Genomic DNA, 13,341 nt, shown 5'->3' with positions numbered 1-13,341 from the left:
AATGGACCATCTGTGGTCGTTGACTCGTTGGTTATATACCCTGGGGGAAGCGACCGAAAAAGGGAGGACGTATGAACACTTATAAGTGTATAAAATTTCTAAGCATAAATTTATATATATAAAAATATACACTCTCCGTCTCAAAAAAAAATCGATTTGTAGAGTCGATTGTTTGTCAAAAAACGATTTTTAGAGTGATCAGACCTACTACTGGCAGCAGCAGTACAGCAGGTTAAAAACAGTAGTACAGCAGGGGTCTCTTTCTCCATCCTTCTCCACCCCGTTCACACCTCCCTCTCCTTTCTACACAGAACAAAAAAATCTCTCGTGCTCTCTGCTACTACTACAGAACAAAAAAATCTCTCGTGCTCTCTGCTACTACTACCTCTCTCAATGATCATACTACTTTACCAAGGACATAATAGATAATTTACTGGTACTGCAAATTCTTTCTTGGAAATCCAGGAATCGGCTTTTTCCCGGACAGATGGAGTATATATATATATTAAATTCATATAATATTTTGTATATATGCATATTTCATATAGAGAGTTTATATATACATATTATATAGAAATTTATACGTATAAAGTTTATTTATAGGTCTAGAGTTTTTATATATGCACGTATACGTGTACGTATGCTATGCTGTACGTACAGTAAAATCGATCGCGCGTTAGACCGACCCCGAAGCGACGGCTCGCCAGGCCGACCGCTCCACCACCGGGCCAACCGCAAGCGAGCGAATCTCCGCGCGCCACGAGGCCGCTCCTGGCAAGTAGGGACCCACGTGGGGCACCACCAGCACCAGCTCGTCCTCTTCCTCCTCCACCTCCACCTCCCCCTCTCCTCTTCTCTCTCCCGTGACGGGCGCATCTATCACCCCCCCCCCCCCGCACCATTGCCCCCCACCCGCACCGCACCGCACCGCCGCACCGCCCCGCGCCCTCGCCGCCGCCTCCTAGGGCGAGGGCGAGAGCGAGGAGCTCCTGTTCGTCGCCCCTCCCCCCACCACTCCGGTCCGCGGCGCGTCGGAAGTCAGGTAGGAACCCCCCCCTCCCCCTCACACACTCACTCCTCTTCCTCCCCTTCTTCATCCTCCGCCGCCTTCCCGGCAAATTGGCCCCGTGCGTTTGGGATTGAACGTGGGGATTCCTCCTATTCTGTCCTGCTTCTCGTGGAGAGAGATTTTCATGCGGATTCCCTGTGGCCGCCAGATCCAGGAGGGAGCTCGTGTCTGCGATGCCGTACGGTGGCAATCCCGTTTCGCTTTCTATAGGTTAGCTGGACGGGCAATTTTCCATGAATTCATTTCTGGAACTGGGGGAGCGATTTCCAGTCATTCTTTTCGCGGGATAAATTTGTGATTATTTTGTGTTCCTACCGCAGTAAATTAAGCCACGCATCGGTAACTCGTCCAGATCCATTGATTTACTGTAATATCGTACTTAATATTCTTGAGTTGATAATAAGCCATGAGAATTTCTCTCTTGAAGAGCGCAAAACTAATATGCTTCGACTGGGACTTAGGTAGAAGATGGAGGGAGGTGGCAGAGACCCTCTTGGTGGTTACCGAATTGGCAAAACCCTTGGGATTGGATCATTCGGCAAAGTGAAGATCGCTGAGCATATACTGACTGGCCACAAGGTAGCAATCAAGATCCTCAATCGCCGTAAGATCAAAAGCATGGAGATGGAAGAGAAAGGTTGGTACTGATTCCGTTGATCCTTTTGTCCACAAGTCTGTACAATATATATGGTTTGATAAGAAAATTGATACTTGGGTAAATAATTAAGGGCCATCACATGTTTCTCTCTATGGCATACGCTGTTGCCTGCTGCTGATCCCCAAAGCACCCCCATTCCTAGAAACATGTTTCATCTCAGATTCTTTGTTTCCAATTAGAGCACATACAATGAGTAGGTGCAGCTGGGATTCTGCAATAGGTGTCGGAGGAGGGGCATGTGTGAATCACTGGCGGCAGCAGTAATTCCGGTGGGATGATGACTGATGTGGAAAAGAAAAAGGGGCTCCAATTGCATCTGAGTGGTTGAGGACAACTGTACACATCATATTGCTCCATTTGACAACCTATAAGCAAACTTATGTGGTACGATCGATTGGGTCAGGAATTTGCTATCTTACAATCAAAAGACGTCTATAATTTAGTAAAAAAACACTAGATCTTGTAACTTGTAGTATGCACGAGTGCCTGTAGTTGAATACAGCCACATATTCATATTTCTTGAGTAAGAAAAAAACTATTCATCCTTTTTATGTTACAGTGCCTTGTCAATCAACATTCACTCAGCAACATTTCTGACTTTGGGTCTAAAATGTTGAATGTTCGGTCATGGTTGACCAGCCATAATTTGCTGTGTAAAGTACTAAAGTGAATTTCTTTAACCATTCTGTTGTTTAAAACCTTTTACCATTGTTGAATGATTGTGCCACTTTATTTCTCTGCAGTTAAAAGAGAAATCAAGATACTCAGATTATTTATGCATCCACACATCATTCGCCTTTATGAGGTCATAGATACCCCTGCTGATATTTACGTTGTTATGGAGTATGTTAAATCTGGAGAGTTGTTTGATTACATTGTTGAGAAGGGAAGACTGCAAGAGGAAGAAGCTCGGCGCTTTTTTCAGCAGGTAGGCTTTGTATCATTTCCTGAGTTCGTTTTTAAGGATTATACTCAGTAATATCATCTATTGTTAGGGTTTGAACAAGTTATAAATGCAGTAAATCACTATCAATTTTTTATTTTGTATTGCTACTTCTGCACTACAGATTTGGTTTGTTAATTTGTTATACGCGTTGCACTGATATTCTTCGGTTAGCATCGAAAGGATAATTTTGTTTTGTTTGATCTTTGAATTAGATCATATCTGGTGTGGAATATTGCCATAGAAACATGGTGGTTCATCGTGATCTAAAGCCAGAGAACCTTCTCTTGGACTCCAAATGCAACGTTAAGATTGCAGACTTTGGCTTAAGTAACGTTATGCGTGATGGTCACTTCCTGAAGACAAGTTGTGGTAGCCCAAATTATGCAGCACCTGAGGTATTCGTTTTGAATGATTTGCATTATTAGGCATTCTTCATGATTACATAACTGTAGCTGTCTTTCTTTAGTCTTTACTTTCCTTTATTCCTTTTCCATTTGACTAGGTGATATCAGGTAAACTATATGCTGGCCCTGAAGTAGATGTGTGGAGCTGTGGTGTTATTCTTTATGCTCTTCTCTGTGGTACCCTTCCATTTGATGATGAGAATATTCCCAACCTTTTTAAGAAAATAAAGGTTAGCAAACATCAGATAAATCCAACTTATAAAGGTGCTGCCTCTTCTCTTATATGTTAAAGTAAAACACTGTCTATTGATGTTCCAGGGTGGGATATATACCCTTCCCAGTCATTTGTCACCTTTGGCAAGGGATTTGATTCCAAGAATGCTTGTTGTTGATCCCATGAAGAGGATCACCATACGTGAGATCCGTGAACATCAGTGGTTCACAATTGGTCTTCCGCGATATTTGGCTGTGCCTCCTCCTGACACTGCACAACAGGTTAAAAAGGTAACATGCTGTCATTATGCATCAGCTTCTTCACTATTTACAGCCATGTTCTGCTTTTGAAACTTTCAGTGTTTGATTTGATCAATGTGGGTTTTGTAGCTTGATGATGAAACTATGAATGATGTTATTAAAATGGGGTTTGACAAGAATCAGCTCATTGAATCACTTCACAAGAGGCTGCAAAACGAGGTGTGTTCTACTCCATTGCTCTTCTTTGTTATTTCCTGGGGAATGCATGTCAAAGTTTTCTGAATAATGTGCAGGCGACAGTTGCCTACTATTTACTATTGGACAATAGGCTTCGTACAACCAGCGGCTACCTTGGAGCTGAGTTCCAAGAATCTATTGTATGTTTGAACTCATCTCTCTCTAATTTATTGCTGTTTATTTATTCTAAAATCCTGGCAAACGTGGTTTTCTAGCACTATAAATTTTATGATAATTTGCCGTGTTGCTTTCTGTGATTCAGCAATCTTCTCTCTCTCAAGTAACTTCAGCTGAGACACCAGGTTCTGCAGCTGAGCATCGGCTGCATGGGCATATGGAATCTCCTGGGTTTGGCTTGAGGCACCATTTTGCAGCTGACAGGAAATGGGCCCTTGGTCTTCAGGTTTTATGCTGTCATTATAAATTCAGGTTGTTTATTTATTTTGTTTATTACAATTTTTCCTAATTCATCTGTCTATTTATTTAACAGTCTCGAGCACATCCACGAGAAATAATAACTGAAGTTCTTAAAGCTCTGCAAGAGCTAAATGTTTGCTGGAAGAAGATTGGACACTATAACATGAAATGCAGATGGACTCCTGGTTTTCCCAGCCATGAAAGTATGATGCATAGCAACCATAGCTTCGGTGCAGAATCTGCTATAATTGAAACTGATGACATCAGTGAGAAATCGACCCACACAGTGAAGTTTGAAATTCAGGTACCATTTTGAATTTTTTTGAACTTAACATATGCTTATTAACCCTGAGATCATGTATTGGTCAGGAATTTTGCCATGTGGATCTGTGTACAATTCAATTAAGCCTGAACATTGACATGTGTTTTACTCCTTTATATGTGATGATTAAGCAGCAGAGTTTTTATGAATTGTTACCATATCCAGATTCCTTGAAGGAGTATTTTCATGATTGAAAATGCATAACCCCTCATTCATACCACACCTGTTTTTTATGCATGTAACGTTTTCTGTTTGGAATTATGTTGACATACTTGTTATTGCTGCAGCTTTACAAAACAAGGGACGAAAAATACCTTCTTGACTTGCAAAGGGTCAGCGGACCACAGCTTCTCTTTCTGGACCTGTGCTCTGCCTTTCTAACTCAGCTGAGAGTCCTTTGATTATGGTGTTTGCTTCCCAGTTGAACTCCCTGCAGCACCCTGTGGATTGTCACGTTTCATTTGAGATATGTACATAATGACCATAATCCTCCAGTAGATAATGTTCCTGGAGTGTGTAGACAATAGAGGCTGCCAGTGATGTATTTTGACGGTAATTGGCCAAACGAGAGGTAACAGGCAGGAGGCAACCTTTCACTGTTTTTGTATTTGCCGTTGTTGTTGTTATATGACGGTTTAGTCTCATCTAGAGTCCTTACCACTTTGCTTGTTTACGGTGATCATTACTAGCTTGATGCCCAGCCTGAGATTCACCTCTGTCGCTATAATGGAAGTTTAGCAGTTGCCATACTATTGTTGATCCTGCATTCCTTGACTGGTGATCATTGGATACGTGCAGATGTAATTTTACACGAGCTGTTACCTTTTCTCACATCATAATAATTTTGGTTACACAATTCGCTTCTGTATGTGTTGACTGGAGTGTTGTATAATCAAGTCGCAGTTGTTAGTTAAGTACTACATAACCCAACACCGTGTAGCGATTCATCAGAGATTTGTGCTGCCGTTCACGTGAGTCAAAATCAAGTTGGTGATGAGTTATTCGGTTATTGAAAAAATTAATCAAGCATGGGTCTGAGTTTTTAAAATTCTTGCGCCCCAGAAAAGGGAAATGGAGTACAAAAATGGATATATTCTGCTGTTGTATCCAAAAAACTCTTATATGCACAGAAGTCAGCGGATACATCAGGATTATAAACTGTGTAAGGCCTACCGTAATCTAAAAAAAGGGTAGAATAAATCTTGTAAAAGAACACACAAGCCTCCTAAGGCGATCTAAGCTATAATTTACCGTCTTACCAAATTTACATAGCACTACAAATTAAAAACCAGTGCAAAGAAATGGTATTACTGCATCAGGTACGCAGCGTGTGCTCGGCTGAAGCAAGGTGCCCCATTTGCTCGGTGATCTGATCAACTTTCTCCCGGTGACGGAAGCCATTGCAGTCCAAGCGTTCCTTTGCGTCGTCCTGTCTTTCTGACCCAGCAAAACAAGATTGTGGGGTTTCGGTGAGAAACCGCTCCCAGAACACGTCGTTGGTCGGCCCAAGCGAAGCCTCAGTTTCTGTCGTGCCGTCTTGTGAAGTATCAGTGGAGGATGCGATCTCTGAATTCACATCAGCTTCAGCTGTCACGCGGGCGTGTTCATGAATCTCAGCCATTGGCAGCTCTGGACTGTGGACAAAAGTAGGAGACTCTGCGAATTCAGTGGAATGGAGGCTGGCTGGTAATAACTGAAGATTGATTCCAGTTTCCATTGGTGCAGTGTTCATCTCTGCAGGAGTCACAGCAGTGCTGGGTTCAGTGCCACCATGGTACATTTCTTCCGCAGCTGTGCACGCATCGTTCGCTCTCTGGAAGAGTTTCTCCAGGGAGACCAAGCTCAGCTCAACCCTGTCAAGATTCTCACCATTCACAGGGAACACCGGAGATACGCCTGGTGTCTCCGAGCCGCCGATTCCCTGCAGCTCAAACACCTTCTGCTCCACGGCGGCGCCATCGTCGGCGAAGAGGTCGATCTTCGGAACCCTCCTCTTCTTGCTGAAGTGGTCGTCGGCCTCCAGCAGCGAGCTCGACGACACGACCCCGCCGCCCGCACGCCTCTGCAGCATCTCGCACAGGGAAGCCACCATGTTCTTCTGCCGCTGCTCCATTGCCATCAGCCTGCCCTCCAGCGTCTGCATCTGCCAGTTGATCACGTACTGCTGCTGGCTCTGCCTCTGGAGATCCGCGACCAGGAGGCTCTTCTCGTACTTGAGCCGGTTGATCTCTTCCTCGAGCTCGCGCCTCTCCGATTCAGCGAGCGGCCCGTTTATCTGGTTCTGCAGCGAATGGCTGTGCACCGGCTTGCGTCGATGGATGTTCTTCAGAAGGTGTGTTTGGCCTCGTATGAAATCCTCGTTCGCGAACTCCCATCTCTCCGGATCGATTTTTCGAAACCCCTGAAAAGAGAGAGGTGCCAAATGAAGTCAATGTTCCAGCATATGGTCAAACCATCAAAGGCAACCAAGAAAAGAGAACCATTTCGAAAGCAAAAATAAAATGAAAACTAAAAGTGTTGCAATGCTTGTTTCGTTGGAATCAGACGAATTTGCAGCAACTATTTCGTGACAAAAGAATTAAGAAGGAGATTGAGCTCACGTAGGTGTTGAGCTGCCTGATGAAGCTGGAGAAGTTGTTGTGCTTGAAGTACTTGGGCAGCAGGTCGCGGGAGAAGTCGAGCGGGTTCCACACGACGAAGCTGGCGCCGCCGGGGCCCCACGACACGACGTGGTTGGTCGTCGCGTCCTCCACCATCTCGTACGTCTTGATCAAGAACGGCGGCGGCCCACCACCGCCACCGCCGCCGCCGCCGCCGGAGTGGGAGCTCTCCATGCCTCCTCAAATTCTCAAACCAGCAGCCGCTCGATGGATGGACGCAAGAACGAGCTCACCGGTCTTAACGCCGCTTCGCTCCCAGGAACCAAGTCGCAACCACCTGAAAGGACACGGCGCCAAAAATCCAACTCGCCCCGGGCCAAATCTCACATTGAACCGCGGCGCAAATTCTCACCGAGCTGCGAGAATCACACCGACCTTGAACTTTCCGATCGAACGCCAACTCTTTTCTGCCAAAAAACGAAAAAGAAGACGAGATCATCACAGCATACAAGCACGCATACGCACAGGCACCGCCTGAAGAACCAAGCAACCATAGCCGTCGAAGCAAAGAATGCAACCACGCAAAATAGTCTTTTTTTTTTCCTTTCGTTTGAAGCAGCAGCACTACTCACCTAGGCACAAGAGGCGAGCAGATCCACGCAGCCGTGCAGGTGCAAGATCGAAAAGGAGGCGGCGGGTGTGCGTGCGTGTGTTTTGTCACGGGTGCAGGCGTGCATCCGTGCAGCGGCAGGTGGCGCGCGTCTCGGCGATATTATAGACGACGACGGCGCGCGCGAGCGTGCGGAATTTCTCCGGGGGGCCGTCGCTCGCTGCGCGAGACGGTTGACTGACCGGGGAGCGAGAGCCATGGTAATAGCCCCATGATATATTTATAAATAAAAAATAAGTATTTTTCTTGTCATCGAAAAATTAAGATTAAGATATAACCTGATAGAATTTAAAATTTAAAATTTAGTTTATAAGTATAATTATAAATAAAAAGATGAAAATGTTAACGAGGGCGTTTCTTTTTTTTTTTTGTTCTCGTAGTAGAGGAGGGATTCTAGAAAGGAAAGCGCCCGGTTCGCCGGCGGCCGGCCGGTCAGCGCGCGGTGGGGACGGTACAGCGGTGGCCCGGTCCGGCCCCACCGGAAACGATCGTCGCTGGTGTGCCTCGCAGGCTGGCATCAGACCGGTACTCCTCCTGCTGCTACTGGATTCAAATATTCAATCAATCGTTCAAATACCGCAACAGGATGACGGGATACTGTCCGTGTTTTATTTTCTGCATGCTTTATAGCTCGTAAGTATCGTTAGTACCTATAGTACCATTCTGAGCTAGTACTTCGTTGATTGGTTTGGAGAAACGTAAAACCGTTCTAAAAAAAACAACATAAAACCCGTCTCTCACTCTCTTGTGTGTGTGTCTATATATATATATATATATTAGATCCGAATATCAGGTGTATAGCTACTCCCTACACGTTCATAATGAAAAGCATTTTCATAACTGTTTCTGCTTCTACCCAATAGAAAGTATAGACACTATTAATCTCATGTAAATGATTAAACTACGTGTATAGAGTTTGTACTTTCTGTTGGAAGAGAGAAAAAATATGTATAGAGATATTTCTGCACCTTAGACGGGAAGGGGTAGCTACACCTGGTAGTAGGATAGAGTTTGCTCCCACCCAACAGAAAGTACAGACACTATTAAATCACATATGAATGATACAACTATATATATAGAGTTTGTACTTTCGGTTAAAAGAGAGTAAAAATATGTATTGATATGTTTTTGCACCTTAGACGTGAAGGGAGTAGCTACACCTGTTAGTAGGATACATGTATGTATATATATATATATATATATATATATATATATATATATATCTTATTTCTGGTTTACTAGATTAATTTTAATTTATGTTGTTCTATTGTACTATTACTGATAATTTTATAACTTATTAATTTTGTTGTGCTCTATTAAATTACTTAGGTATTGACATATTACTCATACGAGGCTCGTTGCATACACAATGTGTGGGCATGTCCGTACCCATCCCCTGGCAACCCTATTCGGGGTGGGGTTCGACGGATAAAGTTGAGTGCTAGGTTAGGCACGTATTTGCTCCATCAATATCCAACCCAATCCATTGACATCCTTGTTTGTAGCCTTCCCTATCCACACACAATCATTTTAGAGATAACATTGGTATAAGCTCTTCATGAATCACGGCCTAATTATTTTGGACTGTCGGTCGGTATTTACTTTGATAAAAAAACCGGCACTGTCAAGTTTGATAATTACTACATTTTAAATAATAATGCGGTCTCCAAAACCTATCTTCGACTATAATTTTCTGTTATAATATATATATATATATATATAAATAGATGATTGTTTTTAAAGTAATTTTAAGACTAATCTATATATAATGTAGTAATGTTTTCAATCTAACTATTTTAAAAGTTATTAATTATCAAAGTTTTAAAATTTTGACTCTTTGCTTATCCAAAATGACATGAATTATATAATTTGAGAAAGTGCTAAAGTAGAAAATATTGCAGCTATGCAGACAATTAGCATATGCCTCTTTTTTTTTTTTACCCTGAGAAGGTATGAAGCTAATGCTGTCGATCTGTCATGGACTCATGGTGTATGGATTGGAAAAGGAATTGTTCTGGTAGCATGTCGGCTGATAGTGTCCTCCGTGCAAGGCTGAAAGGAACCTACGACCTTTCACCGGACACCCCGGCTGTGAACGTTGTATTCATAAAAACCATAAAACCGGCCAAAACCCTCGGCCAGGAATCTTTGAACACCTATGCACACCGGGAGAAGAACAGAAGCAGCCCAGAAGCTAACGATCAAGCTAGCACCCATATCTTTTTTTTCTATTTATGTCTATAAGCTAAAATTTAAATTTTTATCTTTAAATTAGAGTTAATTTTAGGGTTCTTTTACTGAAATTTATTTTTCAGTCATGACTTTTAAATCGTCAAAAATATGTATATAAAAGTTTTACCATAAATTATTTTTTATTTGTCGTTTTATTTCATAAAAAGCCAAACAATCATCCCTAACCAGCCAGGAATCTTTCTTAACGTGGATGACAAGAAAACATATACTGTTTTACAAATCATCTGAACTTCTAGGAGATCAACATCAAACCAGCCAAACGCCATCCTGTCCTGTTCCGAGTCGAGCTGCATGACTGCATCCAGTTATGCAGGAATGAATGATCCTGAAAAAAGAAGAAAAAAAAACAACAACCAGGTCACCAGTCTCCCCTCATATGCAGGCAGCGTGTGAACCCGGCGACCGTTCCGAGGCCAGATTTTTCACCGGAAACCGGCTCGCCTCGGTGGAAATTTCATCGCGCGATGCAGCATGTCGTCGTACGCCGGGGCGACGGCGATGCTTGGAACCTTCCACGCCGTTGGTGTCATGGCGTGCGTTACCCCCCCCCCCCCCCCCCCCCCCCTGTTCTTTTGGCCCCAAAGATCACTGCAACTTTGACCAAATGACACAGGGCGCCTGAGCAATTAAGTAATTAACCGTCTGCATCAGCTATGCCGTCACCTTGCAGCAGCAGGCCAGCAGCAGATGTATGTCAAGGCAACTGAACAGTAAGTTTACTATATCGTCAGCTTCAGGTTTCTGAAGATTGCCTATTATCTGATCCTATCATTGCTCGTGTTCTAGATCAACATGGACTTCCTTTATGCAAGTCTTGGTTATGATTTCAGCTGACCTTGCACTGATCTTCTAGATTGTACAACCGCGTGTGTATCTAGAAGGGGAGGAGCACAGACACATTGATCCAAACTCCGACAGAAAAATGTGCGGGTAGTATTTTCGTTTTTTATACTTATAAGCTAAAAATTGAATCGCTGATCTTGAATTTGGAGTGGATAATTTATTTTCAGACTTGTTTTTAGATCACTAAACACATATATAAAATTTTATTTATAAAATATTTTTATTTATAAATATGTCGTTTAGTTTTTTCCTCGGTAGTCCAAATGATCACCTCGTGATGAACTATTGAGGGTTGTAGCATGTGACAGTCGTATTAGGCTATTTCGAGGGTAAGGTTTCGTTTTTAAGTTTTCTAACAGTGTCATATAACCAACAAACCATTTAATTAATGGTTTTAACAGTGTCATATAACCAACAAACCATTTAATTAATGGTTTAAATAGCCTATACAATACACCATTTTATTTTATTATTTTATAGCCAATACATGCCAAAGACAAACTGTATTGGAGAAATAGTCCAAACAACCTTTTATCTAGATAAAACCGGTTTTATCTCTTTCTTCATTAACTTTTTTCACATGCTGACATGACATCTAATAATTAAACTCACACCGACAATGAGCTAAACATATATTCTTCTAGAAAGACGCATGTGGCAAAACACATCCTGTCAGGATTCAGATGATCATGTTATTGACAATTTGACAAACATTCATCAGTCAATCTAGTTATTATTATAATATATTAGTCATTGTTTTATCTTAAAAGCTTATCCCTGAGAATTAATTCATTTGGCGAACTCTGTTTGACAGTATATATTTTATTAATAAAGCAATAGGAAAAGGAGCTCTCATATTCTTTCTCACTTCCTGAAATCTCACATTAATTAATAAAATAAAATATAGAATCCAATTAGAAATACTAATTCAGAATTAAAAGTAAATAAAGCAGAAAATAGTCCATGTATAAAACGGTTTAGTAAAAAAGTCCATGTATATTTCAGAACTAAGAGTTTACGTGGGAGTACAATTTAGAATCCAAGTAAAAAATACAAATGGGGCATACCAATATAAAGAAAAGTAAGATGGGGGTTAATGTAGAAATACATTTTTGAAAAATAGAAAGGTAATTTAAAATTAATTAATACTAATATAAGTACCTATACATAACTAAAATTTAGAAAACAATGTAATTTGGATACATAAATTATTAATATTGATATCTGAGCCCATGTAGAAACAATTTAGAATCATCTAAAATTCAGATTGAAAATTAAATATTATGGATAAAAAAGTGTATGCATGAGTCCAATTTAGATTTTTTAATATGAATTAAAAATAAATAATATTAAGACAAAAATTTAACCTTAGAAATACAATTTAGAAATATATTAAATTCATGCTAAAATAATTATTATCCAGTAAAAAGTTTATGTATCAGTGAAATTTGGAAATAGCTTAAATCTGATAAAAATAACTAAAATTTAGAGAAGAATCCATATGCTTACCTGTATTAACTAAAGACTCATAAGATTCCGCACATTAATGTTAAGACATAAAAATAACTAAAATTCTCACGTTAATTAAATATTCTCAGAATACATGTGTTAATTGAATAAAGTAAAATAACTTGACCTTTGAACCCACATGAAAAATACAACTACACGAGTATATTGAATCTAGCCACAAGATCGTTCGACAAATACAGATCCAAAACAAAATAAATTTGTGTAACCTTTAATCATATATTACACGAGTAGTAATACAAATACACGAGTAGTAATAACAAAAGAAACCACACCATGTTCGCTCTTACGGGTTAGAAAATCAACCAAAAAAATCCGATTATACATACAATTTCAGAATTAAAAATAGAAAATAATATAAAAGAGTACACGTGTAATTACAGTTTAGAAAAAAATCCAATTTTGGATTAATTTTTTAAATCATTTATATTTCGGGAAGAGTCTATTTATAAATATAATTTGGAAACATCTAGAATTCAATTAGAAATATAATTTCGGAATTAAAAATAAAAAATAATAGTATAAAAGAGTCCATGTGTAAATACAGTTTAGAAAAATCCAAATTTTTGATTAAAAATTTTCAAATAATTGATATTGAGAGTATAGTCCATCTATAAATACAATTTAAGAAACATTTAGAATCCAATTAAAAATACAATTTTTATAATAAAAAATAAAAAATAATATAAAAGAGTCCGGGTTGTCAATACAATTTAGGAAAATCTAAATTTCAGATTAATTTTTTTTAAATAATAGATATTGAGGGAAGAGTCCATCTATAAATATAATTCAAAAACATATAAAATTCTGATTAAAAATAAGTAAAATTAAGAGAAAGAGTCAACATATAAATACATATCTAAAATTTGAATGACAGATACATAAGGTTTTATGTAAAAATAAATTTAGAAAAAAATAATT

General features: G+C 40.1%; 2 protein-coding genes across 3 annotated transcripts; one reads left to right on the top strand and one right to left on the bottom strand.

Annotated features, from left to right (window-relative positions):
* The first annotated feature begins 901 nt into the window (after window positions 1-901).
* Window positions 902-5,302, top strand: LOC102718740 (serine/threonine protein kinase OSK1). Of its 2 annotated transcripts, none has more exons than XM_040523971.1 (11): window positions 902-1,042; window positions 1,535-1,706; window positions 2,471-2,655; window positions 2,886-3,068; window positions 3,176-3,307; window positions 3,396-3,581; window positions 3,681-3,770; window positions 3,845-3,928; window positions 4,051-4,191; window positions 4,279-4,509; window positions 4,815-5,302. In XM_040523971.1, the coding sequence occupies exons 2-11, from the start codon at window positions 1,538-1,540 to the stop codon at window positions 4,926-4,928; spliced, it is 1,515 nt and encodes a 504-aa protein (XP_040379905.1). In that variant the 5' UTR covers window positions 902-1,042; window positions 1,535-1,537; the 3' UTR covers window positions 4,929-5,302. The 2 variants fall into 2 exon arrangements, with proteins under 2 accessions (XP_040379905.1, XP_006654693.1); XM_006654630.3 differs by having other exon boundaries at window positions 1,531-1,706.
* Window positions 5,303-5,567: 265 nt separating this feature from the next.
* Window positions 5,568-7,848, bottom strand: LOC102718457 (heat stress transcription factor A-4d-like). Its single transcript, XM_006654629.2, has 3 exons — window positions 7,760-7,848; window positions 7,128-7,594; window positions 5,568-6,928 (listed from the first exon to the last, which is right to left on the bottom strand). Exons 2-3 carry the CDS (start codon window positions 7,359-7,361, stop codon window positions 5,843-5,845), a joined length of 1,320 nt encoding a protein of 439 aa, XP_006654692.2. The 5' UTR covers window positions 7,362-7,594; window positions 7,760-7,848; the 3' UTR covers window positions 5,568-5,842.
* Window positions 7,849-13,341: the final 5,493 nt, after the last annotated feature.

This window comes from Oryza brachyantha, chromosome 5 (genome assembly GCF_000231095.2).
Source record: "Oryza brachyantha chromosome 5, ObraRS2, whole genome shotgun sequence".
Classification (NCBI taxonomy): domain Eukaryota; kingdom Viridiplantae; phylum Streptophyta; class Magnoliopsida; order Poales; family Poaceae; genus Oryza; species Oryza brachyantha.
The sequence above is the reverse complement of the archived record's forward strand: the minus strand, read 5'-3'. Positions and strand labels throughout refer to the sequence as shown.

Coding starts and splice junctions, on each gene's coding strand:
- LOC102718740 (XM_040523971.1), top strand. CDS start 1,538: ATGGAGGGAGGTGGCAGAGACCCTCTTGGTGGTTACCGAATTGGCAAA. Junction 3,582..3,680: donor CTGCACAACAGGTTAAAAAG/GTAACATGCTGT, acceptor TGGGTTTTGTAG/CTTGATGATGAAACTATGAA. Junction 3,929..4,050: donor CTGAGTTCCAAGAATCTATT/GTATGTTTGAAC, acceptor TCTGTGATTCAG/CAATCTTCTCTCTCTCAAGT.
- LOC102718457 (XM_006654629.2), bottom strand. CDS start 7,361: ATGGAGAGCTCCCACTCCGGCGGCGGCGGCGGCGGTGGCGGTGGTGGG. Junction 6,929..7,127: donor TCAGGCAGCTCAACACCTAC/GTGAGCTCAATC, acceptor CTCTCTTTTCAG/GGGTTTCGAAAAATCGATCC.